Raw genomic sequence first — 27160 nt, 5'->3', positions numbered from 1 at the left:
TGTCATCCTTTAAGTTTATTATTATTTTTTTTTTCGTAATCTCTAACTCCAACGTGGGGCTTGAACTCATGACCCCCTAGATCAAGAGTCACATGCTCTTTGGCCTGAGCCAGCCAGGTGCCCCCTGCTGTCATCTTGTTCTGACTTCTGGCCTCCAGAATTGTGAGACAGAACATTTCCTGGTAAGCTGTCCTGTTTGTGTGCAGCTTTGTTACTGCAGCCCTCGCAAACTGATACACCATTCTTTTGAGAGGGAAGGGACTATAATTCCCTTTCTATCTCATGTTTCCAGCTAGTAATGCCAAAAAAAAAAAAAAAAAATAGCCATAATTATATGCCTAGTGTCCAGTAGGTGAGGGGAAGGAGTGTTAGGTGAGGGGAAGGAGTGTTAGGTTGATGGGAAAGGTAAGCCACATGGGCAGGCTCCAAAGGTTCAAGGTAGTCTGGGGAGTGAAAACCTTTGAGGGTATCTACCCAGATACCAAATACTCCAACCCCAGCTTTTCCCAACCCAGGTCCCAAACTCAGCAATACAGAACTGCCTTGGTTGGGTGTTTACCATCTTTGAGGTATTAATTCCTGGGCCTGGCCCTTGTCTTTTTGTTTTTTTCTTTTCCTCTCTTCAATGTTTGTTCATTTTTGAGACAGAGCAAGTGGGAGAGGGGAAGAGAGACGGAGAGAATCCCATGAACTAAACTGTGAGATCATAACCTGAGCCTAAATCAAGAGTCGGACGCTTAACCAACTGAGCCACCCAGGTGCCCCAGCCCTGGTCTTCATCTCCGTGTAGGAGATGGTTTTGTCCTATGCAACCAAAGACTCCATGGCTTTCAGTTGTCTGTTGTTAGCCACCAGCTGTCTGTTTTTCTTAAGGGTATCAGGAAGGAATAGCTGTCTAGTTCCGTTATCCTTCCCTATAGCTACTAGATCGTAAAAGACTTAATACATCACCCAGTTAGTGTTCCATTTTACTTCGCTGGTTCACACTCTCACTTCAAAGCTGGTGAAAAATCAGTGATCACACCAAAGGGGCTGTGAGTGCTCCACGGACAAGTGGTGAGTTATGCAGCCCATCTCTTCATGAGCTCCGACTCGTAGCAGGATGGCTTCTCCACAAGCAGATGTTGGATGGAGTTTGGGGTACAAGATATTTATCTGGTCTCAACACCTGTGAGAGGGAGGGGCAGGAAGCAGGGCTGGGCAGAGGAAGTGGAAGTGTCCCAAGACCACCTGGGGTGCTCTGGCACCTCTCACAGAAGTGCCCTGTGTCGGGCCCAAGTGGCCAGACCTTTATAGCCTTGCTTCATTCATTCATTCATTCATTCATTCATTCATTCAGTCCTCAGATGTGGATGGCTCCAGGAAGGATATGGCTTTAGGCAAGGTGGCACCTACGACAGCCCACCCTTGCACCGCGCAGATTCACTTCAGGGCCCCTCTGGGTCTCTCAGTCCAGCTGCAGCAAAGCCCCCAGGTCCCTAATGTTTCGTTGTTCCCGGTACCTGTCTTCCCACTCCCTAAGGTCACCTCGTGGTCTGAAATGGCTGCTGGAGCTCATTCCTGGTCAATACTATACCTTCAACATCTGTTTTGAAAAGTAAACGAGTTAACACAGACAAAGCCCTGGGGAAAATGGCTCACAAGAGGCCCATGTAAATACCTGCTACTATCCCGGCAGGAGAGCAAAGCCGGGCACGCAAAGCGTGCAGAGGCTGCCCCAGCAAGGCTCCCGGGAACCGGAGAAGAGCCCCGGGAGTGAGGCTGAAGGAAGGGACCGCTCACAGGGCCTGCGGGGTCACACACGAACCGACTGGCTGTTCTCCCTCCAGGGGGCAGGGCCTGGGCAGCCCTGCTGGGCCCCAGACCCCGAACTCGGAGGGAGTCCCCGCCTGCGGTCTCGGATCCCAGGCCCGCAGCACAGCCACCGCGGAAGCCAGCGGGCCGGGTGGACCCGAGCAGGAGCCTGGTCGCCGGCGCTTTCCCATGAGACTCCGCGGGGCCCTCGCTGCATCCTCGGGGCCAATGGGAGCTAGTGTTCGGTGTTGCTGGGCGGGCCGGGGACGCCAAGCCCGGCCCACGACCTGCCGCGCACGCGCACTCTCCCTCCCGCCCTTCTCTCCGCGCACGCGCACCGCACGTAGGGCTTGCCTGGCGGTCGGGGGCGCGCGGGGTGGCTGGCGGTGGAGCGCGTGCTCGCGCCCGCGCTGGTGCGCAGCCGCTCGGGCCGCGCCCCTGCCCCGCCGCCTCAGCTCCCCGCGGGGCCGATGCGGGTCGCGCGGCTGAGGCGAGCGAGGTAGGCTTCGCCGGCGCCGCGGCCGCCCGGCCCTGGCCCGACTGGGACCGCGGCCTCAGCCCCTCCCGGGCGCGAACCAGCCTGGTCGTCCGCGGGGCGCGGCCAAGGGGGCCATGGCCGACCGCGGGTGTCCGCTGGAGGCGGTGCCGCTGCCCGCCGAGGTGCGGGAGAGCCTGGCGGAGCTGGAGCTGGAGCTGTCGGAAGGTGAGCGGCCCTGCCCTCGGCCCTCACCGGGGACCCCGGACCCCGCCTTGCCCTCAACTCGGACCCCGAGACCCCCGCCCTGCCCTCACCTCAGACCCTGGGACCCCTGCCCTTCCCTCGCCTCGGACCCCGGGACCCAAGGCTCCAGCCCGGATCCCGCCCTGCCCTCACCCCTCACTCTGGGACCCCTGCCGTTTCCTCACCTCGGACCCCGAGACCCCCGCCCGGCCCTCACCTCGGACTCCGGGACCCCAGACTCCCAGCCGGGATCCCGCCCGGCCCTCACCTTGGACCCCGGGACCCTGGCCTGCATCCCGCCCTGCCTTCACCCCCTCCACTCCCCCCCCCCCCCCCCCCCCCCCCCCCGTCCCCGTCCCGGGACCACTTCCTAGCCCGGACTCCTGCACCCCCGCCCTGCCTTCACCCTGGGACCCCAGACCCGGGTCCGAATCCCTGCCGGCCCTCACCCGAGTCCCCGAGACCCCCGCCCTACCTTCACCTCGGTCCCCGGGACCCCAGACTCCTGTCCGGATTCCCCCCAGCGCTCACCACGGACCCCGAGAGCCCCTCCCTGCCCTCGCCCCTGGACCCCAGACCCCGGCCTGCATCCCGCCTGGCCCTCACGCCCCGGCCCTCATCCGGAGATCGGATCCCCACTCCTTCGCCCCAGCCTTCTGGTTTCAGGCGGGTCACCGTGTCCGGCTCTGTGCGGGGTTTGGCCTAAAGCACGTGAGTCTCGACGGGAATGACCGTTTTTTGGTCCAAGCAGTAGGCGGTGTGTGTCTGAGGCTAAGGCTGCAGGTCTGGGCTTCCTGGGGGTGGCTGTACTGGGGCAGCTGCTGCTGGCCTGGGGTGTGGACCTGTGACCCCAACTCCAGCCTGTGTGCCAGTTTCCTCCCTATAGAGCGAGTTATAACAGCACCTGCCTCTCGGGATTGTTCGAGCTGAAAAACACATGCCAAGGGCCTAACACTGAGAAGGAGACTGTTGTTGCCCCATTTTCAGAATTTTTAATTTTTTTTTTAAAAAGTTCTTTAAATGTTTGTTAAAAATAGACTGGAGTGATTCCACCGCAGAGGTGGGTGGCTTTCCCGTCCAGATGTTACCTCTTGCCCAAGACTTGTGTCCTGATGTTCTGTTTGGATTCGTTTCCCAAGAGCAAGTTTTTGCCCAGTATTAGGACAGCCTCGCAGCCTTCGAAGAAGAGCATCTATATGTTTAACTATTTTTGAAACCTAAATGCATTTTTGGCTTTTACAATCCATTTTTTCATAGTCTAGTTATTCTTACTTTTAAGTTTCAGGTTGATATGTTTGACTCAGGTTGGGGTAGGGAAGTTTTGAAACAACCATCTAATAAATAAATACATACTTGCTTGGACTAACTCACTTCATCCCACCAACCTCAGAGTGGTAGGTGGTGGTTATCTTTGTTTTACAGATAATACAGCAACTACCTGCAACTGGTTTGAATTCAACATCGAAATTTTTTAGAGCTATGTATGATATGTGGCACATTTTTTAAAAATGAAAGTGCAGTAAGAAGTGGATGGATTTGAGGGTTCTTTGTGATTAGATGCTCTTGAGAAGTCTGAAAAGCTCCAATTAGGAATGGTTCTGACGGGAAGTACTGTCCTGAATTTGTTATAGCTCTTCATTAAGGGAAAATTATGTAGATGCAGTTTAGACTTTATACATCTCAGATGTTTGTGCTGATTGCTCCTAATTTCTACTCCAGTGGATTTGTTATTCCCTCATTCTTGTTTTGTGGTTGTGTGTTTGAGTGCTTTCTAGGGAGTTGACAGATGAGATTGGATCCTTTCCGTAACGAATTTGGTGGTTTGTATGACAGAACAAGTACTTCAATGAAAAATGCTTTTGGTCTATTGAATGTGTTTCTGCTGTCCTCATTTCAGACCTGTGTGGAGGATGGGTGGGTAAGTAAAGGGAATAGTATTGTATGTAAGTGGAGAGGAACTGGAAACATAGCTGAAGCTGAGGAAGGAGGGACAGAGCGTTCAAATGAAAGGACGGACTGAAGTGGCAGCCGGGGAGGCGGGAGCCCTGGCTTGTGTCCCAGCTTCTAGACTGGCCTGACACCTTTCTTTTGGCCCAAATAGGTCAGTGATTATCCGGGCACAGTCATGCTTGGCCCTGCTCCCAGGGTGTTTCCATATCTTTGATGCTGGCTTTTTCAGTTTGTGTTGTGATTGTTGTTGACACAGAGCCTCCCTGTTGGGCTTGGAGTTGCTTTGTGATAGGGACTGCATCTTAGGCAGACTTTTGTTGTCTTCATACGGTGGCTGGCATCTGGTAGGTGTCCGCGAATCTCCGTTAATAATAATAGCCATGAACTAGGGTCTGGTCAACTGTAAAAGGAGGTGAACACCAGCCTTGCTGACATCCCATAGTTCTTGTAAAGATTGAGTCAGATCGCATACATGAACAGCTTTGACACTGGGAAGGTGTTTTATTTATATAATTATAGGAAGGTATTATTAATGAAATATAGTCCTAAAGTAACCCAAGTTAGTTTCACTGTCATCACTGTTAACTTTTGATCAAGTAGAAGTAGGCCGTGGGCCTCTCTTTGTCTTGTACCTCCCTGCCCCCCATTGTGTGGGGGGATAAACTCATTCAGAATAAAGTAATGTCAAAATAGGATAACTTCACAGTGCTCACATTTGTCTGAATGAGAACTTGCATAAAACCTAGACTTGACACTGTGCTAGGCAGGTCAGAGGGCAGAGGAGCTTAACGGACAAAGTGCTGCCTCTGTGGAGACATGTAGTGCTAGATACCTGGATAATCTGGAAATTCCTGCACAACTTCCCCTTGGCCTGTATACCAGCGACTGGTTGAAAGTATGCCCCTGCCTTTATTCATAACTCATGTGACCTTGTTCTCCAGCATCCTCACTGGATTCTCATCATTGGCCATTGTAATTGGGATTGGCCGTTAGGGAAGCTTCTGGTCTTAGAATGCACTGATTGTTTCCCCTAGAGCAGATTTGCTGACTTGCCGTTAACAGTTGTGGTCTTGCTCCCTAACTTTCCTGCATGTTGCATCTGTGTTATGACCTCCTTCAAATTAATATGTGGGTGACAGGTGGAGCTACACAGAACCCCACTCTTCTTAGACACCCCTCCTCCCGCCCTTCCCCCGCCGCCACAGACACACAGAATTCTACACATGTGGCTGCTCAAAGCATATGAAAATGTCCATGGATAAAAAGGAGGTTATTAGAAGTGTAACTATGACTTTAAAAAAGAGTCAATTCCCAAACACTTGTGCTTCACCTATTATAGTGTCAAAGTACCTCCTGTATCCCTCCCAGCTGATTTGGTTCTGTCTAGTATCATGGGCTATTGCTGCCCAACTGCTCTAAACACATGGATGATGGTGTGAAGTCGTGCTTTGTTTTAGTGGCCTGCGGTGGCTTAGAAAGGAAGTCCCTACACAATAGACTACATTTGCTCCACTCCTGTTTCTTTATTCTGGTTAACGGGTCTGTTGCAAAGCTTTAACTCTAGTCTGGTTCTTGTTTTACTGTACTCTGTTAATGCAGGGGCCTCAGCCTGGCTGCAGGCAGATGAAAAGGGGGAAAGCTCTGTGTGTGTAAAGGAAGGGACTTCTTCACAAAGCTGTTTTCCTCTTTAAATGCCTTTAATGTCTGTCTATCATTTGTGATATAATTCTTTATATTCAAAACGGTAGCCTGACCTTGCCTTTATATCAATAAACACATATTAAGCATTGTAAATATTTTGCGGTGTATTAAAGTTCTCATGTCCAAATTCTTTTCATCCATCAAAGCCCAACCCAAAATGCCTTCTTATTTGGAGCCTTTCCTGATCATCTCTGATGTGGCTACTTTCTGGGAACTCTCATCACACTTACTCCCACTTTTGGAATTCTTGCCACTTTTTGGTTTTTGTCTTTGCTGTTTGTACATTCAGTGATTGTTGAGTGCTCACTGGACATCAACTAATGTTCCAGCTGTCAGTGGTCGGGGTTAGCTATTTTTTCATGGACTGGCTTTGCACATGGTTGTATTAAAAAGTCGTGCAGATACACGTGGCAGAGAAATGAAGCAGTTGCAAGGAATGTAGGGTAGAGTGAGTGAGTGTGTGTGTGTGTGTGTGTGCGCGCGCACGCATGCACGTGCAATGCCCCCCCCCCCCGCCTACCTCTCTCCAGAGGTATTCTCTGCTATTCATTTCCTAGGTTTCCTTCCAGAAGTAATCTGCCAGTGGTTCCTAAACAGTGGTTCACCAGCCTCTGAGGGTCCCTGAGCCCCTTTCTGGGTGCCTGTGAGGGAAGACTGTTTTCATAATAACACGAGGATGTCATGTCTGTTTTCTCTGTTTGTACTGATGGTGGACAAGCGATGCTGGTACCAGTTGAGGCCAGTGCCCCAATCGTACTGACATCATTGCTTTCTTCACCAGCTCCCCACTTGGACTTAAGCATATCCTTCCTTTTATTGATGGAGCAATAAAAATTAATTTTCTTAAATCTCAACTCTTTGAATACTCGTCCTTTTAATAGTCTTTCTGAGGAAATGGGAGGCCCTGCACAGAGAAGCACAGGGCCTGTTATGAGGAACAGTGGTTGTGTATTTTGAGTTACAAAATGAACTAGCAGCTTTTGTCACAGAATGCATTTTTGCTTGAATAAAATGGGTTGTGGATAAACTGTAGTTAGTGAGACATGGAAATTTGGTGGACATTTTCTGGAACATAAATGAAAGAGAACAGCTGCCAGAATTTATGGTCAATGATACTAAATTTTATAAAACTTATCTGTACCATGAGCATGACAACTTCCCATTACATTAAATACTTTTTGATGAGATCAATGGCAGTATTAATGTATTTGATATTATATAATGAAATGTGTCAACATTAGGAGGATCTACATAATTCTGTGAACCAGTATTTCCTTTTTTCGATGTTTGTTTATTTTTGAGAGACACAAGCAGGGTAGGGGTACAGAGAGGGGGGTAGAGGATCTGAAGCGGGCTCTGTGCTGACAGGCTGACGGCGTTGAGCCCAGTGGGGGGCTTGGATCCAGGAACTGTGAGATCATCACTTGAGCCAAAGTCACTCAACTGACTGAGCCACCCAGGAGCCCTGGGCCAGTATTTTCTAAATATCAGCGTATCATGTTACACATGTGTGCATGGGTAAAAGATCCATCCAAACTATAGACCATTGGGTTGTAACGTAACAGTACGAAAAGTTCATCGATATGGTTTTGGACTCTGCATTGCAACTATTCAGTGGGAAACTACCACTTGCCTGGTTTTGTTGGTGTGGTATCGAAGAAGAATGTCCACAATGATCTCAAAAGGGTACTGAAGCACCCTTCCCTTTCCAACGTGTGTGTGTGTGTGTGTGTGTGTGTGTGTGTGTGTGTGTCGGGATTTGACTTCAGATGAAGCCACATACTGCAACAAGATTGAATGCTGACACAGATAAGAGAATTTATCCAACTGTTTTCTATGAAGCCAGGATACTGAAGGGATTTGTAAAAGTAAAACAATACCTGTACTCATTGAATGTTTTTGGCTTTGGAAATCTATTACTTTTTATTAAAAATATGTTTATGTTAACATAGTTTATTATAAAAAATTTCAGTGAATTAAATGTTTAAAAATTTTTACCATTTTAATTTCTAATATGGTAAATGTTGATCAATATAATACATACAAACAAAAACTCTCCGGGTCCTCACTAATTTTTAAGAGTGTGAAGGGGTCCTGAGCCTAAATCCTTTGAGCAGTGCCAGTCCATGCAACTCTAACAGAGTTTTTAAGGAAATACTAGATGTCATTATATTTTTCTTTATACTTTTTGTAACATATTTTTTAGCTTTTGCCTGGTATAAGAAGGATTTCTGTTTATATATGTAAAATCATTCAGATGTTTCAATTTATAGAACATGTTTGAAAATCTCTAAAAATAGTACTTAAAAATTTTTACTCTAAAAATTATAGCTTGTATGTCCCACTTTACATGATTCAAGAATATTTCCTTTAGAGTTTTTTTCTTTTGTAGTGAATCATCCTAGCACAGTTGTCTCTTTACAATTTTTTTTTCCCTTGGGTCGCCTGGGTGGCTCAGCTGGTTGGGCATCCAGCTTCAGCTCAGGTCATGGTCTTATTTATGGCTTGTGGGTTTGATCCCTCGTCAGGCTCTGTGCTGACAGCTCAGAGCCTAGAGCCTGCTTCAGATGCTGTGTCTCCTTCTCTTTTTGCCCCTCCTCAGCTTGCTGTCTGTCTGTCTGTCTCTCTCTCTCAAAAATGAATAAACATTAAAAATATATATACACGTATAAATTTTTTTCTTAGAGAATTTTGATTTATACATTAAAAAATTCTTTTTTCACATTTAATTATTTTTGAGAGAGTGAGATGGAGTGCGACTGAGGGAGAGGCAGCGAGAAGAGGAGACACAGAATCGGAAGCAGCTCCAGGCTCTGAGCTGTCAGCACAGAGCCCGACGTAGGGCTCAAACCCACGAACCATGAGATCATGACCTGAGCCACAGTTGGACACGTAACCAACTGAGCCACCCAGGCACCCCTGATTTATTTATACATTTTAAAAAGAATATCAATACTATGATTTCAGTTTTAATATCCTAAAACTTTGCACATTTCACTGCCAGCTATTCTATACTATTGAATTCCTGCCTTTGTTTTAGGACTTAAATTTAAACTTCACTTTTCTCTTTGAAGTTCTGCCTTCCTCTAAGAAATACCACCCACCCTTCTTCAGTTAGGTGCCTGCTCTTCTGTGTCCCCTTAGCATTCATTGTGTTTCTCTTGTAGGATTTATCACACTGTTGTATTTGTTTGCTTGTTTTTCTTTGCTACTTCATAGGAAACACTTCAGGAGGAGGTTTTGATCTGTTCATCTTTACGTCTTCAGCACCTAGCATAGTTAGGTGTTTTAATGAATGATTATTTAATTAATAAAAGAGTAAAAACTACACATGGTATTTATTTTCAGTTTTATTTCATTTTTTTATTTTAAGTAGGCTCCACACCCAACATGGGGCTAGAACTCATGACCCTGAGATCAAGATTCACATGCTCCACCGACAAAGCCAGGCAGGTACCCCTGTTTTCAGTTTTGTTTGGCTTTACTTTCTTTTTTCTTTTTTGAGAGAGAGGATGTCAGTGGGAGAGGGCAGAGGGAGGGGCAGAGAGAGAGAGAGAGAGAGAGAGAGAAAGAGAATCAGACTCCACACCCAGCACAGAACCCAATGGGGGCCTTAGACCTGAGCCCAAACCAAGAGTCATATCCTCAACTGACTGAGCCACCTAGGTGCCCTACTATTTTCTATTTTCTTTTATTATTTTCTTTTATTTATTTTTGAGAGAGAGAGAGAGAGAGAGACAGAGCATGAGATGGGGAGGGACAGAGAGAGAGGGAGACACAGAAACTGAAGCAGGCTATAGGTTCTGAGCTGTCAGCACAGAGCCTGATGTAGGCCTCGAACTCCTAGACGGCGAGATCATGACCTGAGCTGAAGTCGGACGCTTAACTGACTGAGCCACCCAGGCGCCCCACTCTTATTTTCAATTTGAAATCAAGAATCATCTGTGGTTGACTGAATACTTAGCTTTTTGGCAACAGCTTTTCATATTTAGTGAAGCCATCCGTCAACAGGACAGACCTGTGCCTCAGGGAGCCACAGAACCAGAATTTGGTCTTTGTTGCCTAAACTGCCAGGAAGAAACTACCAGTGGAATCCCCACTGATGTGAAGCTCAAGTCTCAAGTGCAATCTAATAGGTTGTTCTGGGCCCCATGGTGGCCATGTCCACCTATGGCCTCGCCTCTGGGTTGTGGGTCCACACCAGCTTCATGCTGAGGCCACACTTCCATTGCAGGAATACAAAAGCAGGCTCCTTCCTGAGCCCCTGAGGCTCCTGCTGGGACTTTGGCTCAAGGATTCCACGCTGGCCTGAAACTTTCTTAGAGCTCCGTGGAGTCTAAGACTTTTTCTGCCCACTCTGCCTTCCTTTCCTCTCTCCTCTGCAAAGGGTCCACCTGCATCTTGTCAGACAACTTTCCTGCTGCCTCTGACTGCCTCCTTCACCTGCACTTCCCGCGTAAATCTGTCTGTAAGTCTGTCTGTAAGTCTCTTGCATGTCTGTCCTGTCTTAGCATCTGCTTCTCAGAGGCCCTAAACTGCCGTAGGAGCTCTTTGGTTTAGACCCAGGGTCTGGTGGTGTTGGTTTGTGTGTCTGTCTCCCTTATCAATGGTCTGTACTTTGCGATTGTGCCTGTCACATAGTTGTTGGTCAGTGTGTATTGAATTGATCTATTCATTCTTCTCAGGACCCTCTTGCCTGTGGCTGACTGTGGTTTAGTGGCCCTTCATGATACTTCATGAGAGCTGGGGCCGAACCCACCTCGCTGTCCTCTATGTCCCTGGCACCGGAACTGCTGATGTGTCATCCATGTCCACTGACCTACATAAATCCAGGCTCTGCTGTAAAGAAAGGCAACAACTGGGACTTGGGGAAGTGGTGTTAGACCAGTGGCCAGAAAACACCTCTGCGCAGGTGCCTCCCTGTGACTGGGGAGGGAGCATCCCAGCCGGGTGGGTGATGAGAAGATGGGCGAGTTGTAGGAGACACGCCCAAAAGGCCGCCTGAGCCTGGGCCAGACCTGGCGGATCTACTGGTTTCTATTTTAAGTGTGATGAGGGGCCCCTGGCACTTCTGCTGCTTTGGCAGTTTCTGTCCTCGAAGACTCACTAGCTGCTTTGTCAGGAATGGATTTCAGGGAGGCAAGAGTGAACCAGGTTCAGATCACTGGGGAGGCAGGTGCTGCTGGGTGAGAAATGGTAGCTGTTGGAGGCGAGGAGCCGCTGGGCTTGAAGGAGCAATGGAAGGAATGGGCTGACGGGCTGAGTGCTGGGGGGGAGGGCGGCAGGAGTCAAGACGTGACCACTAGGCTTTGGTTTGAGGTGCTGCCCGCACGCACGGTGGCGCAATGGGGAAGAGAAGGGTGACTGGAAAGCACACTTGCTCATTTATTCAAGGAAGAACTGGGCTGAGTGCGTTCACCGTGATGACGGTGACGCCAGCCGCTTGGCTTGACAGTTTCGCTGTTTCAGGATGACTTTGAGGTGTGCGTTCGCTGATGCGGACAGGACGTGTTTCATTCATGTGTCAGGTACTGTGAAGATCACAGGTTTGATGTCTGCTGCTGGAACACCTTCCCTGCTAGTTTATGGGTGTTTGTGCAAACCTGATTCCTGGCTGCTGATTAAAAGCTAGTTCTAGTGAAGACTGAAAACTGACCTCCCTCACGTGACGTTAGCAACGGAGCACTTACTGTAAGGAGATTCTTCCTCAGGATGTTGTCCCAAGTTTGTCTCCCCCACTCAGTCGTCACAAGGACCTTGAAGAGAGTGGCATTGCCGTCCTGCTTGGTGCTGGCCGGGTCTGGAGTGGGACCCTTTCTTGGCCAGCTGCCTGTGCTATTGTCACACAAGGCACTTGTTGGCACCTCGAGGGCACCCTTCTTGGGGAGGGCCGCATGGCCCTGCTCCCCAGGGCAGGCCTTCTGCTGAGGTGTGGCGCGTGTGGGGGTCTGGCTCGTGCTCTCTGAGGAGCTGCTGTTGGTCGTTTAGCCCCTTCTCTTCTTAGACCTTAAGTCTCATGAAGTGGGGTAAATATGCATCTAGGACCTAGAAGTTTGAAAAGAGACTGGAGTGGGGGCCCTGGTATGTGAGAATGAAGAGTCTCTGCCTGGTGAAGTTTCCCCTTGGAAACGTGAGCCTCGGGGAGCAGTGACAGCCCATGCCCCATAGTCAGCACCCACATTTCATGTCGTGTATCCCCAGTGAATGTTAGCCAGCATGTGGCTGCCATGCCCATCTCGTCATCAGGGTCTAGATTGAGTGGCCCATTATTTTAGTTAAAAGGTAAGAAAAGAGTTGTAATTTTTGAAAATATATTTTTATTTCATCTTTTAACGTGTTATTTTGCCTGATATGATATGCAACATTTATTTAGAATAAAAACAAGGGCTCTTGGGTGGCTTAGTCGGTTGAGCGTCCAACTTCAGCTCAGGTCATGATCTCACGGTGCATGGGGTCGAGCCCCGTGTCAGGCTCTGTGCTGATGGCCCAGAGCCTGGAGCCTGCTTCACATTCTGTGTCTCCCTCTCTCTGTCCCTCCCTCACTTGCACTCTGTCTCTTTCTGTCTCTCAAAAATGAATAAATGTTTAAAAAATAATAATAATAGGGGCACCTGGGTGGCTCAGTTGATTGAGCATCTGACTGGCTCAGGTCATGATCTCATGGTTGTTGGGTTCCAGCCCCACATCGGGCTCTGTGCTGAACGCTTGCTTGGAGCCTGGAGCCTGCCGCTGATTCTGTGTCTCCTTCTCTCTCTGCCCCTCTCCCGCTTGCGCTCTGTCTCCACTCTGTCTCTCAAAAATAAATAAATGTAAAAAAAAAAAAAAGAACAGATTCATACCAAGTATTTGGTTACTGTACCATGACCTAGCTGAAGAAAGGGTAAGAACAAAATGAAGTTCTGCTCTGCTAGTATATCTTCTTTTTTTAAGTTCATTTATTATAAGAGAGAGCAAGAGAGCATGTGTGCCTGCTCGTGAGTGGGGGAGGGGCAGAGAGAGGGAGAGAAAATCCCAAGCAAGCTCCACACTGTCAACTTGGACCCTGCCGCGGGGCTCAATCTCACAAACTATGAGATCATGACCTGAGCCTCGATCAAGAGTCAGGTGCTCGGGGCACCTGGGTGGCTGAGTCGGTTAAGCGTCCGACTTTCGCTTAGGTCATGATCTCGCTGTTCGTGGGTTCGAGCCCCGCGTCGGGCCCTGTGCTGACTGCCAGCTCAGAGCCTGGAGCCAGTTTCAGAGTCTGTGTCTCTCTCTCTCTCTCTGACCCTCCCCTGCTCACGCTGTCTCTCTCTCTCTCTCTCCCCCCTAGAAATAAATAAAAAATATTTAAAAAAAAAAAAAAGAGAGTCAGGTGCTCAATCAACTAAGCCGCCCAGGTGTCCCTGCTAGTAAATCCCTTAAAACTAATTCTTGCCGGGATGCCTGGCTGGCTCAGGTAGTGGAGCATACTGCTCTTAATCTTTGGGTTATGATTTTGAGCCCCATGTTGGGTGTACAGATTACTTAAAAATAATAGGGGCATCTGAGTAGCTCACTTAACTGAGCGTTAGACTCTTGATTTTGGCTCAGGTCATGATCCCAGGGTCTTCAGATCAAGCCCCTCATTGGGCTCTGCGCTGAGCATGGGGCCTGCTTGGGATTCTCTCTCTCTCACTGCCCCTCTCCCCTGCTCACGCTCTCTCTCTAACAACAACAACAACAATAATAATAATAAAACTAACTCTTGCTATAGCATTTTGTTTGCAAGGAGCTTGCTTCTGAGTAAAACTAACATACTCTTTGTGGATCAATCTTTGTAGAAAAGATTATCTAACATTTCTGATACTGCACTTGTGTATTAAAAAGACTAGGAAATTATATAGTCCATGGCAAAAAAAACCTGTGTAATCAGTAAACCTAAAAATAGTTGCTTCTGTCATTTATTGATTATCACTTTGAGTGATGTACCCAAAGTCCATCTTCCTTTTTCACACAGGAAATGAATAGCTTCTGTTTTTAAGCTTTCCTGCATTTTTGAGGCAGGACCTCAGATAATCACCGGGGGACAGTAATCATGCAGGGGTTTCCTTTCAGACTTTGGCTTTGTGTTGTTCAGCTTTAAAGAAAGAATAGAAAGCCCGTTCCTTCACTTTACACCAACTGTTTGTGGCTTGAGATTACCATTTTGGAAATGGCAGAGAAAGATCTTTTATTTCTTTTCAGATTTCAGAACTTTTTCTCCAAGATCTTTGATAAAATACCTTTAAATTGAGTATCTGAAATGTGAAAGGACACACTCATGCTTGTTAAACCAGGTAAGTAACTCCAAAAAGCATATCGTAGAAGGTTCCTACGTAACTCCTGGGCTTGTTTCTTCCCTCGGTTTTCTCTGAAGATGGAGACTAAGGATTACCCCTTTCCAGGGAATACTAAAATTAGGACCATTTAGAGATAAAGGTTTTAGAAATGAGATATTCTGGCCTCATTATTAAGTAATCTTGGTGTATGGACTAAATTGTGTCTGTCCAGACTCCTGTGTTCAAGCCCAGCACCCCCTTGTGACAGTATCTGGAGACAAGGTGTCTAAGGAGGTGATTAAGGTTAAATGAGGTCACAGGGTGGGCCTGGCACAGCAGGACTGGGGTCCATACCAGAGGAGGGACACCAGCAGCGCCTGCACACAGAGAAGAGGCCTCCTGAGGACCCGTGAGAAGGCGGCCGTCTGCAGGCCGAGGCGAGAAGAACCAAACCTGCCAGTCCCCTGAGCTCACACTTCCAGCCTTCAGAATGATGCTCAAGTCCATTTTTGCTGATTAAGCCACTCAGGCTGTGCTGTTTTGTTCTGGCCACCAAGCTGACTCTGCGTGTCATCCTGTCATTCAGCAGCATTCAACAGACTGAGTGCCCAGATGCTCATGACCTCGTGAGGGAGTAAAGACACATGAACAGTGGCAGTGTTGTAATATGAGTATGGGGCTCATTTGAGGGTGGCTCTCCTGTACCGGGCGAGCCGGGCTGATAGGGGAAACAAAGTTTCTTACAGCTTTTTTTTTTTTTTTTTAAGAGAGAACACAAGCTGGGGAGAGAGAGTGGGGAGAGAGAGGAGATCTCAAGCAGGCTCTATGCTGAGTGGGGAGCCTGACGTGGGGCTCAATCCCACGACCCTGGGATCATGACCTGGGAGTTGGATGCTTAACCTACTGAACCACCCAAGACCTCCAGCTTTTTATTTTGAAAGCATGTATGCAGAGGGTGTAGGAGGACAGGGAACAACATACTGGACAAAGGAAGATGAGCCAAAGCTGATGGGCTGGAGGACTTCCAGACCATGCTCCCCAGGCAGATGGGTAGAGAGGGCAAGTTGGGAGAGGCAGAGGTTTAGCTTATGGGAGGATTTATTCATCCCGGTAAGGAACCTGGACTGGGCTCTCTGAAATCTTGACCAGTGTTGAAAGAAACTCAAATGCTTCCTGCAGCCAGGTGGGTGTTATGAATATGTTAGGTGAGCAAGACTAAGATAGGCACCTGTCAGCTCTAGAATTTTCCGTGGTGACGGAAATGTTTTGTGCTGCAACCACTGTAACTACTACCACTGTGGTAGCCACTAGTCGCACGTGTCAATTAAACACTTCAAATGTGTTTAATTCCCAGCTAGTGGAGCTGGGAAACTGAAAAGTCAATTTAATATACCTTTAATTAATTAAAATTTAAAATTTTTTAATGTTTATTTATTTTTGAGAGAAAGAGAGTGCAAGCAGGGGAAGGGCCAAGAGAGAGGGAGACACAGAAATCAGAGCAGGCTCCAGGCTCTGAGCTGTCAGCACAGAACCTGATGTGGGGCTCAAATCCACGGACCTCAAGATCGTCAGCTCAGGTCATGATCTCAGTGCCCATGGGTTTGAGCCCTGCATCAGGCTGTCTGCTGTCAGCATAGAGCCTGCTTTGGATCCTCTGGCTTCCTCTCTTTCTGTCTCTCCCCCCACCCCTTGTGCGTTCTCTCTCAAAAAAAAATTTTTTTAACTTAAATTTTTAAAATACTCCCATAAATTTAGGAATATAATAAAGATCTATTTATTTAAACATCTACTAATATTACAATTGGTAAGGAGGAGACCAAGCTATTTGTAAACTTACACAAAACAGTTCCAGAGAATTGGTGAAGCTTCAGAATTAATGAGGCCCCCAAGGTGCTGGTTCCAGTACCACCCCAGGGAATCAGTAACGTGCCTCCACACCACGAGTAACTGATTTGAAGGAATCAGCTGGAAAAACCCCACCCTTTCACAATAGCAGCTAAATAATGTGGTGCCCAGGAATGCCCAACAAAAGATGTGCCAGCTGTAATTTGGAAATTCACAATATTACTGAGGATGTTTAGCCGACCAGAAATAGAAGAGTGGAGAGTATCATACCATGTTTTTGGGTAGAGAAGGACCCTCATTATTTCAAGTATGTTTATTGTCCCTGAATTTGTCTATATATCGTCTGACCCTAGAGTTTATAAAAAGGTAAACTGTCCAGTAGAGTTGAGACATTTTTCAAGTGAGAAGAAAAGAACATGGGGCACCTGGGTGGCTCAGTCAGTTAAGCGTCTAACTTCGGCTCAGGTCATGATCTCACAGTCTGTGGGTTCGAGCCCCGTGTCGGGCTCTGTGCTGACAGCTCAGAGCCTGGAGTCTGCTTCTGATTCTGTGTCTCCCTCTCTGTCTGCCCCTCCCCTGCTTGTGCTCTGTCTCTCAAAAATAAACATGTAAAAAAAATTAGAGAAAAATAAAAAGAACAAAGGTAAAGCTCATTCTCTGTGAGGTAACCAAGATTAATTTTAAAACTGTGGCAGTAGAGGCACCTGAGTGGCTCAGTTGGTTGAGCAGTTGAGTGACCAACTTTAGATTTCAGCTCAGGTCATAATCCCATGGCCCGTGAATTCAAGCTTGGGATTCTCTCTCTTGTTCACTCTCTCCCCTCCCCTGCTTTCTCTCTCTTTCTTTATCTCTCTCTCTCTCTCTCTCTCCCCCAAATTAAATTAAATTAATAAACAAATAAATAAATAAATAAATAAAAGCTTTAAAACTATGGCAGTAAATAAGTAAACATGAGTACTGAGTTATGTGGGGATAGACAGACCGACCGCTGGGATAGAGTAGGGTCCTCAGGTACCGAGAAGTAATGTGTGACTGTGGTGGCCGCACATGGCAGTGTGGACAGAGGTTTCAGTGCTGGAACAGCAGCAGTTTACACAGCCTCAGTGCCTGCTGGGACAGCACAGCAATGTGTATGCTCTGCTGAAGACATTCTATTAAAAATGAGTAAACAGTTTTCTACCCCTGGACTTGACAATGGGGAGAAAATGAGAATGATTAAAATATGATACATGTGTGCTTTCAAGAGCCCATGAAACCTTAAAGTCAGATAGCCAATTTTCTTAAATCTTAAAAGCCCTTTAAAAAGGGCTAAGGGGTTGGCCTTAGGTGCTTTATTTTAAGTGGGTCTTCTCTAACTGATGGTAGAGTCGGGAGTAGTTGTTTGTTTGTTTGTTTGTTTTTAAAGGCATTAAGCAGCAATTGGAATATTCCTGTGTGACCTTTCTTTGTCTCTGTCTTTCTGTGTTTCCTCCTTTTCTCACTTGGTGATAGAGAATGTTTTCTGGCAGCGTGTAGAGAGTGGGTTGGTGGAGGAAGAAATCGGGAGCAGAACAATTACAGAGCACACTGCAGTGATCTAGAGAGCACGAGCTGACGGGCTGTGGAATGGAGGGAATGGTCTGAAATGGAATCCACAGGTTTCCGTGTGAAGAAGTGGACATCAGAGAGGAATCTAGGGAGACTTCTGAGTTTCCCGAATGGGTGACAGAGAGACGATGGAGCTGTTCACAAAGAACAGAACTCAGAAAGAACATGTCCTTCATACCTTTGGAGACTGGGGTGACCGGGGGGCATTTGGATGCGTGGGACTGGTACTTTCTAGAAAGTCTTGTCTAGAAATAGAAATTTGGAAGTCATTGGCAGTAAATCATGATCAAAATGAATACGATGACCCTGTAGGGAGAACTGAATTGTGCAGAGAGGCCCTAGGACAAAACCCTGAGGAATCCAAACCCATAAAGGAAAGGCAGAGACAGGAGGCCACCGGGGAAACTGAAGAAGCTGCCATAGCAGGGGCAGGAAGGACAGGAGCGTGGGCATCTGTGTGGTGAAAGCAGGAAAGGGCTTCAACATAGGAAGCATTTGTGGGAATGGAGATGTCCTGGGTTGATGCTCATGAACACTATCAGGTAGTGATAACTCTCCTCTCCCAAATCTCATTGAAATGGCAGAAATTTTAAAAAAGAAAAAGAAATGGATAGCAGTCTAGATTCTGGAAAGTCAGAAAGGTAGATCAGAACAGCGAGCACCATCTGGGTAGGGAAGATAGGAATGAGGCAGAGCAGTAACAGATGAACAGTGTGCCCTTGGAACTGAGCTGGGGGAGGGGCAGTCATGGGAGGTGGTGGTGTAGAGAGCGTGTAGTTTTCAGGGCTGTTCCGGAATCTGCCCTCCCTTTAGGAGGGCTACCAGCTGTATGGGGGTGGGAGGGTGCGCCTGAGCCCCCAGCCCCCAAACCCAGCCTCAGGCAGAGCAGACTCTCCACTTAGACTCCTCTGGAGATCTCACCTGAGTAGAAGGTGTGCAGCTGAGAAGTCAGAAAACAGCGGAGTGGGCAGCGCTTACTTACCCTTCCAGCTGCAGGAGTAATATTCTAACCCTGATCATGATCACGCGTGTACAAGTATCACACTTGTACAGTGTGTACAAGTACACACTGTAGTGTGACTTTATCTCACCTAATAATGTTTGAAAGCATTCTTGCATTAAATGTCTGTTTTTATTTTTATTTTTAATTTTTTAAAAACAGTGGTCCGAGTGAATCTTATGTTCTTTTTCTTTTTTTTTTTTTCCTAAAGTAATCTCTACACCCAATGTGGGGTTTGAACTCGTGACCCTGAGGTCAAGAGTTGGGTACTTCACCAGGTGAGCCAGCCAGGTGCCCCGTCTGCTGTTTTTACAAGAGTTATTGTCTGTTTATACATTTATGTCATACAGACTTGTTAAGCAAGAGCCATATTATGGAAGAATCTCGTTATCCTTCTCTGTGATATTGCTGTCTGTCTACTTAATTGTCCTAGATGCATGTTCAGCTAAATGAGATAATTTAAATAAGCTGTTGAGGACTGGAGAGAGTATATGGCAGACACTTATATGGAGCGAGGACCCTGACCCATGGGAAGAGTAACCTGGCCAGCTACAAGATCCAGTCTGAAGGCCTTTGAAGAGAGACTCTTGAGTGTGGATGACCACTTATTTAATTTTCTTTCTAATTTTGCAGTATTTCAAACATACAGAAAGGTTGAGAGAATCATGGTATACACGCCCATGTACCCGCTGCCTGGTTTTTCAAACAATGAAGGTTTTGTCCTAGATTCAGATCTTTTACAAAGAACCATTAAGAGGGAATGGAAGCCACACTCATGCTCATTCCATTCCCCTTCCCCTGGCTTCTCTCCTGCACTTGGTGTTTTATTTGACTGTATTTCCATATACCCTTAAGCAATCTATGGTGCTGTTTTGCATGTTTTAAATAATCTATATGAGTCCTTCTGAAACTTGCTTTTAATCTCAACATTATGTTTTTAGAATTATGGTAATGATTATGTTAATACAGGTAACCGACTCAGTCTAACTAACTGCTTTCTGGCATTATATGATCATACCATGGCATGTCAATTTTTTCCCGAGTATATATTTTTTAAGTTAGTGAACTATTTTTAGAGCAGTTTTGGGTTCACAGGGAAACTGAGTGGGAAGTACAGAATCCCACACGCTCCTTGTGCCCCACACAGTGACAGCCTGCCCTGCTGTGACGGCCCCACCAGAGCGTGCTTGTTCTATCAGTGGACGTACGCTGCCACCATCACCCAGGCTCCCTGATTTTCCTTTTGGTGTTGTGTATCCTGTGGGTTGTGACATATGTTTAATGACACATATCCACCATTTACCATGCAGTCCTGAGTGTATTTTTGAAAGAAATGGAGGATGTACTGTCTGGACATTGGCACTGGCGTCGCCCCATAGTTTACATGGAGAAAGGTCCCTGAGGAGGCCTCAAGGCCTCAGCCTAGGAGCTCAGACACGAACCAGCATGGAGAAAACTCAGGAAAAGAGGGAAATGGAGGGTGCCTTCAGACCTGACCAGGCCCAAATGGTGGCTCCCGGCAGACAATTATAGGAATCGAAGTGGGCTCAGTAGTGGAGTAACTGGATTCAGGGTGGGTCAAGGCAGGTGTGCTATGAATCTCACTATCGGCCTATTCTGGCCACGGGTTCTCTTTTATTCTGTGGGTTGAGGTACTCCTGGTAGACCACAGGCATAGTTCATATGCATGGCCACTTTGTTAGGGTAAATCTGGCATTGTTGGCCTGGAGATGTTTGCCCTTCCCAAAGCGACTCAAGGAAGTACATGTGTTCTTCTTCCTAAGAGCATAGCAGTTTTAAAAGTTCACATATATTTTTTATTGGTCACTCGTTGTAATGCATTTATTGGTGCCCTCTCCCCCCCCCCCCATCACATCCTAATCCTTGGAACCCATGAACATTACCATATTTGGACAAAGAGTCTTTGCAGATATGATGAACTTGAGGATGTTGAGATGAGTTACCTGGATTTTTTTTTTTTTTTGGATGGAATTGACATGCCATCAAAAGTGTCTTTAGAAGAGAGAGGCAGGTGGGTATCAAGGCAGAGATTGGAGTGAGGCGGCCCCAAGTCAGGGCATGCTGGCAGTCATGCTGGAAGAGTCAGGGAATGGATTCTCTCCTAGAGTCTTCAGAGGTCATGTGCCTCTTGTGTCACCTTGATTTGGGCTCAGTAAAACTGATTTTGGACTTCTGACTTCCAGAACTGTGAGTGAATACATTTTTTTTAAGCCACCACCAAGTTTGTGGTAATTTGTTATAGCCGCTTCGGTAATGAATCCACTCACCTCAAGGTGTGCGACATACGTAGGGGAGAGGATGTTTTCTTTTTCTATTTGTTCCATGTTACCTCTTTGTGAATTATACTGGAGGTCATTTGTTTTTTCCTTTATGGTTAGTAATTTTTGTGTCATATTTAAGAGTTCTTTCCCTATCTCATGGTCATGAAGACATTTTTTGTATTATTTTTAAGAGCTGTATTGATCTTTCACATTTAGATTCATAATCCACCTGGAGTTGAGTTTTGTGAGAAAAGAGTCATTTCATTTCTGTTTCGTGTGGATATTCAGTTGACCCAGCAAGCATATTTGTGGAAAAGGCCATCTTTTCCCTAGTGCTTTTGACTGATTGCTGCTCTGTTGCCCTCCTTCTCCATTTTAGCCTTCCTCCACTCTGTACCGTAGCTTAATGGTAAGTCTTTGTGTCTGAGACAGTCTGCCCTTTTTATTTTTCAAGTTTGATTTACCAATCTTGGCCCTTTGCATTTTCCGTGTACGTTTTAGCATCATCTTGTCTATTTCTACACACACACACACACACACACACACACACACCCTGCAAGTGTTTTAATTATGGTTACTCAGACTCTAAGGATCTACTTGGACAGAAATGACATCTTTACAGTATTGAGTCCCCAGATTCACAAACGTGCTTTTCTTCAGGTTTTTTAAACTTTACCTTAATAGTGCTTTTAGTTTCTCTTTAGTGGTCTTATATATCTTTTGTGAAATTTATTCCTGGATTTGAGATACAGTATTTTTCAGGCGTAGAATTTACTTTTTTTTTTTTAACACAATCTTGCTTTTTAATTCCTTGAACATATTGATCATGGTTGTTTTAAAGCTCCATTATGTGGCTTCCTTGTCTGTATCTTCCTATTATCTATTGGTTTTCGTGGCTTGCAAGTCATAGCTTCCTATTGTCTATAGGCCAGACGCTGTAGGTGTAGCAATGACTCGTGACTCTAGATGTTTCTGTGTTTCTCCATAAAAGGTTTACTTTTGCTTTTGGCACATGGATGGGTTTGGGGTGCATACAGTCCAAGATCACCTTAATCCACGTATGGAGAGAATGATTTGAAACTAGCTCTTATCTGTGTGAAGGCTACTGTATTTCTAGTTCATACCCAAGACTGTGGTCCCTCCAAATCTCAAACAACTGAGAATGTTCGTGGGCCTTCTCCTCCTTGGTGAGTGCTTACTTCCTTGAATCCGTCAAAGCTCCATTTAGCTCAGCTACTTGGTTGGTACTTTTTGAATTTTCAGACCCCTCCAGGGGAAGAATTTGCCTCTAGTTCTTCACTTCTTTGTTAGTTCTCTGGTATCTTCAAACAGTTTTAAAAAACATTTTTTAATGCAGTCTTTCTAGTTGTTTCCATTGGGAACGTTGGTCTGAGCCTCCTGTCTGCCATTGCCATAAATGGAATTCGTGTGTGTGTCTAAATGTAAATATATGTGTAAATATATATATATTTTTAGTTTAATCAATATATTTTCCATAGTTTATTAAAAACTTTATGGAGAGAAAAGGAAATAATATTTATTAAACAACACCTGGAAAGTTTGTTTTTAATCATATACGAGAGAATAAGATATTCCAACCCTACTCTGGAAGCACATTTAATGAATGCTTTTCAACATTGACCATAAATAACTTGAACTCTGTGTACTGCTCTTGTGCATCAGATCTGTATATTTAAGACTGTTGTTTAGGGAAGCTTTTAAGACTTGCAAAGTGAAATCCCCATCTGCTTATATTGAGTTCAGGAACCACTCTTAACCAACACATGGTACCAGCAAGCACAATATTAATCTTCAGATTGTCTAACAGGTTTTCTCTACCTCTTGTCCTGTGTCACAGGCTCCGGCTTGCCTGGTTGTCCCTGTAGAGGTCTGTCTGGAAGATCTGCAGTGGTCAGGTGTGGAGCCCTGTGCCTCCACCCCTCTTTCTGTTGCTTCTTTGCCTTCCTCCTTTTGGTCAACTCCAGCAGGTCCTGTCCAGTCCAGCAGCAGTTGTGAACATGCACAGCTGTGATAGCACAGACACCCCGCCTTGGGAGCTTGAGTAGGCATGTATGGCCCAGACTGGGCCACAGTGGACTCTTGGACCCCTTCTTTGGGGACACAGTAGAGGCCAATACCCTTTCTGTAGGAATGAACTCTGTCTACCTCACTTAGGTCCAAGGTCTCTGGTGAGCATCTGATCTCTGGTTGGTGCTGAACTTGAGGTGGTCAAGGCAACCTACTCAAGGGCTGGTTGGACCAGATTGGATTCTGCCTGGGCCCTGGGGCTCCTGCCTATTGTGTCCTGCCCTGGAGGGCTGTCCGTCCTCAGCCACACTTGGTCTGTGTTGGATTGCCCTGCTCCTGCCTGCCTGAAGCACTTTTTTATGTCAGATCTTCCTCTCAGACTTTGGAGCTCTGATTTGTAATCAGTGACTTCTCTCTTTGCCTACCCTACAGGTAGGTACCTGCGGAAGGCTCTAGTGGGGGCGCCCCTTGCTTGTCTCGCCATCCCTTCCATCCCTGCAGCCCTTTCTATGACACACATGTATTTGTTTGTTTTTTATTTTTAATTAGCATACAGCCAAGTAGATTTTTTTTTCTTTTCATGTACAGTTCTGTGAATCTTAACACACATACAGATTCAAGTCAACCACCACGATAATCAGGATACAGAACAGCTCCATCACGCCCAGATATGCCTCATGCTGTCCCTTTTCAGTCACTCCTTTCCACCCTTAGTGCTTGGTAACCACTAATCTGCTCTTTATCCTTGTGGGTTTTGTCTGTTGAAGAATGTCATACAGTATGTAACCTGTTGATACTGGCCTCTTTCACTTAGCATATTATCTTTGAGATCCATCTACATTTTTGTGTATATCAACAGTCTGTTCCTTTTTATTACAGAGTGATATTACTTGCTATGGTTATACCATGGTCCGTTTATCCATTCATTTGACAATTGGGCTGTTTCCAGTTTTGGGTGATTAGGAATAAAGCTTATTCCTGTGTACAGGTTTTTGTATGAACATAAATGTTTTTATTTCTCTAGGGTAGATAGCTAAGAGTGGAATTGCTGGGTCCTATGTTGAGTGTATGTTTAACTTTATAAAAAGCTTCCAAACTGTATTCCAGAGTGGCTATACCATTTACATACCATATATAATAGTTCTATTGTTCCACATCCTTGTCAGCACTTGATACCATTAGTATTTTTTATTTTAGTCATTCTAATAGGTGCAGCGTGGTATCTCATCATGGTTTTAGTTTGAATTTCCCTAATAGAAGGAAAACGATAAGAGCAGAAATCAGTGAAATTGAAAAACAATAGAGAAAATCAGAAAAACAATAGAGAAAATCAATGAAACCAAAACCTAGTTCTTTAAAAGGATGACAAAATTGATAAACCTCCAAAAATAGAGAAGACACAAATTACCTATAACAAGATGGAAAGGGGGAAGGGATACTACTATAGACCCCACAGACATTAAAAGGATAATAAAGGAATCTTATTAACAGCCCTACACATATTCAGCCAACGTAGATGAAGTGTACAATTTCTTGAAAACCACAGACTGCCTACCAAAACGCATCCAAAAGGAAGCAAATAACCTGAATAGTCCTATAACAAATTGAATTCATAAGTTGAAAACCCTCTGGTTTCTTCATATGTAAGAAGCTTGAAAGTTGCCATTCAATCTTGACAACAGCTAAAAAGCTGAACAGATTGAAAAATCTGCAACTTTTCTTGGATCTGTAAGAGAGGGGAAGATAAAGGGCGAATCACAGCCTCCAAGATTGGAGAGGCAGACGGGTGAGTACAGGGAGTCGGATCGCCAGGGCAGAGCCTCGGTGAGCAGAAGCCATGATGGGAACTAGTGCTGGAGGCCTGGTGTGGACAACTCTTGAGAGTTAAAATCTCCAGGGAGACTCATTCGTAAGGGAGGCCACACAACATTGCAAAATTTACCTCCAGGAGCTTGACCAGTTTCCCACCGAGAAATTTTGTGAAGCTTAGTCCAGCAGCACAGACTCACTAAAAGACTGGGACCTAATCATAGGACAGTAGGATACTTCCCTTTGCCCCCATCTCACCACCACATTTAGTAAGGCCTACTTACAGCAGTTCTTTTATCCAGTACATCATGTCAGGCTATCAAGAAAAAATAACAAGGCATCCCAAACAAAAGGCAACACAATTTGAAGGGACAGAGATGGCATCAGAAACAGACAGGGATATTGGAATCATCAAATCAGGAACTTACCACAATAATTAATAAATCATATCTATGAGCTCTATTGGATAAGGTAGACAGCGTGCAAGAACAGATGGGCAATGTAAGCAGAGAGACAGAAGTCCTAAGAAAGAACCAAAAATAAATGCTTGAGATCAGAAACACTATAGCAGATATGAAGAATGCCTTTGATGGGCTTATCAATAGACAGGACAAAGCTAAGGAAAGAGTTTCTTGAGTTAGAAGATATATCAATAGAATCCGCGAAGACCAAAAAGCAAGAAGAGCAAAGACTGAAACACAGAACAGAATATTCAGGGATTATGGGGACAACCACATATAATATACGTGTGGTGAGAATACAGAAGAAAGAGAGAAGAGAAGAAATAATTGAAACAATAATAACTAACAATTTTCCCAAATTGGTGTCAGACATTAACCCACAGATCCAGGAAGCTTAGAGCATACTGAGCAGGCTAAATGCCCAAGAAAGTACACCTAGGCATGTGAGTTTCAAACTACAGAAAATCAAAGATAAAGAATCCTGAAAGAAACTAGAGAAAAAAAGACACCTTGACCTACAGAGGAACTAAGATAAGAATTACATCTCACTTCCCAGAAACCATGCAAGCAAGAAGAGGGTGGAATGAATTGTTTAAAGTTTTGAGAGAAAAAAAACCCCACTAACCTAGAATTTTGTATCCCATGAAATTATCCTTCAAAAGTGAAGAAGGTAATAAAAATTTTCTCAGACAAAATTGAAAGAATTTGTTTTGTGTAAACCCATCTTGCAAAGAATGTTTGAAAAAGTTTAGAGAGAAGGAAAATAATATAGGTCAGAAACTTGGTTCTACATAAAGAAAGGATGAGCATTGAAGAATGAATAAAGATAAAATAAAAATTTTATTTTTCTTAATCTAACAGGTAACAGTTTGTTCAAATTAATAATACCAGCATTGTATGTCAGTTACATATGCTTAAGTTTGTATCTGTGTGTGTGTGTGTGTGTGTGCGTGCGTGTGTGCGTGCGTGCTTATGTGTCCTTACAAGTGAAATGAATGACAGCAATAATATAAGAGATGAGAGGATGGAATTAGGATTATTTTGTTATAAGAAACTCAAACCACCTGTGAAGTGGTATAATGTTATTTAAGAGTGGACTTGGATTAGCTGTAAATGTATATTGCAAACTTAAGGTCAACTACTTTTTAAATAAAAAAGAAGTATAACTGATATACTAACAAAGAAGAGAAAATAGAATCGTATAGAATGCCCAGTTAAAACCACAAAAGGCAGAAAAAGAGTGAAAGACAAAAATAAAAACAAAGAACAAGGACAACAAATAGAAAATAGTAGCAAGTAAGGTAGATATTAATCTAACTAACCTTGAAGAGTTTGGAGATTAGGTCCTGGCCTCCTGCACAGCCAAAATCAGCCAAAATTCAAGTGTAACTTGAATCCCCCAAAACTTAACTTCTAATAGTTCACTGTTGACCAGAAGCCTTACCAATAACATAAACAGTCAATTAACACATATTTTGTATCTTATGTATATTATATACTGTATTATTATAATAAAGTAAGCTAGAGAAAAGAAAATGCTGATCATAAGAGAAGTACATTTATAGTTCAGTATTATATTTATTTTTAAAAATTGCATATAGTTGGGCCTGCACAGTTCAAACCTGTGTTGTTCAAGGTTTAACTGTATGTCAGTAATCACATTGAAAGCCAATGGTCTAAATCCACAATTAAAAGAACAGATT

The 27160-nt window shown here is 45.2% G+C and overlaps 1 protein-coding gene and 1 long non-coding RNA gene across 5 annotated transcripts in view; one reads left to right on the top strand and one right to left on the bottom strand.

Moving 5' to 3' along the window:
• Positions 1 to 951: 951 nt before the first annotated feature.
• LOC120223920 lies at positions 952 to 1994 on the bottom strand. Its single transcript, XR_005526406.1, has 2 exons — positions 1661 to 1994; positions 952 to 1168 (listed from the first exon to the last, which is right to left on the bottom strand). It is a non-coding gene; the product is annotated as an uncharacterized LOC120223920 (long non-coding RNA).
• A 174-nt stretch (positions 1995 to 2168) lies between these two features.
• DIP2A (disco interacting protein 2 homolog A) overlaps positions 2169 to 27160 on the top strand; it is a 111161-nt gene continuing 86169 nt past the window's right edge. For 3 of the 4 annotated variants that reach the window (XM_039222143.1, XM_039222142.1, XM_039222145.1), the window contains exon 1: positions 2169 to 2497. In XM_039222143.1, the coding sequence (XP_039078074.1) occupies positions 2407 to 2497 (91 nt within the window). In that variant the 5' untranslated portion in view covers positions 2169 to 2406. Of the gene's footprint in view, positions 2498 to 14432; positions 14464 to 27160 lie in introns of those variants that run through there. The other variant, XM_039222144.1, reaches the window with a different exon arrangement.

The sequence above is a fragment of the Hyaena hyaena genome, unplaced genomic scaffold (assembly GCF_003009895.1).
Source record: "Hyaena hyaena isolate Hyena2069 unplaced genomic scaffold, ASM300989v1 scaffold_1087, whole genome shotgun sequence".
Classification (NCBI taxonomy): Eukaryota; Metazoa; Chordata; class Mammalia; order Carnivora; family Hyaenidae; genus Hyaena; species Hyaena hyaena.
The sequence above is the reverse complement of the archived record's forward strand: the minus strand, read 5'-3'. Positions and strand labels throughout refer to the sequence as shown.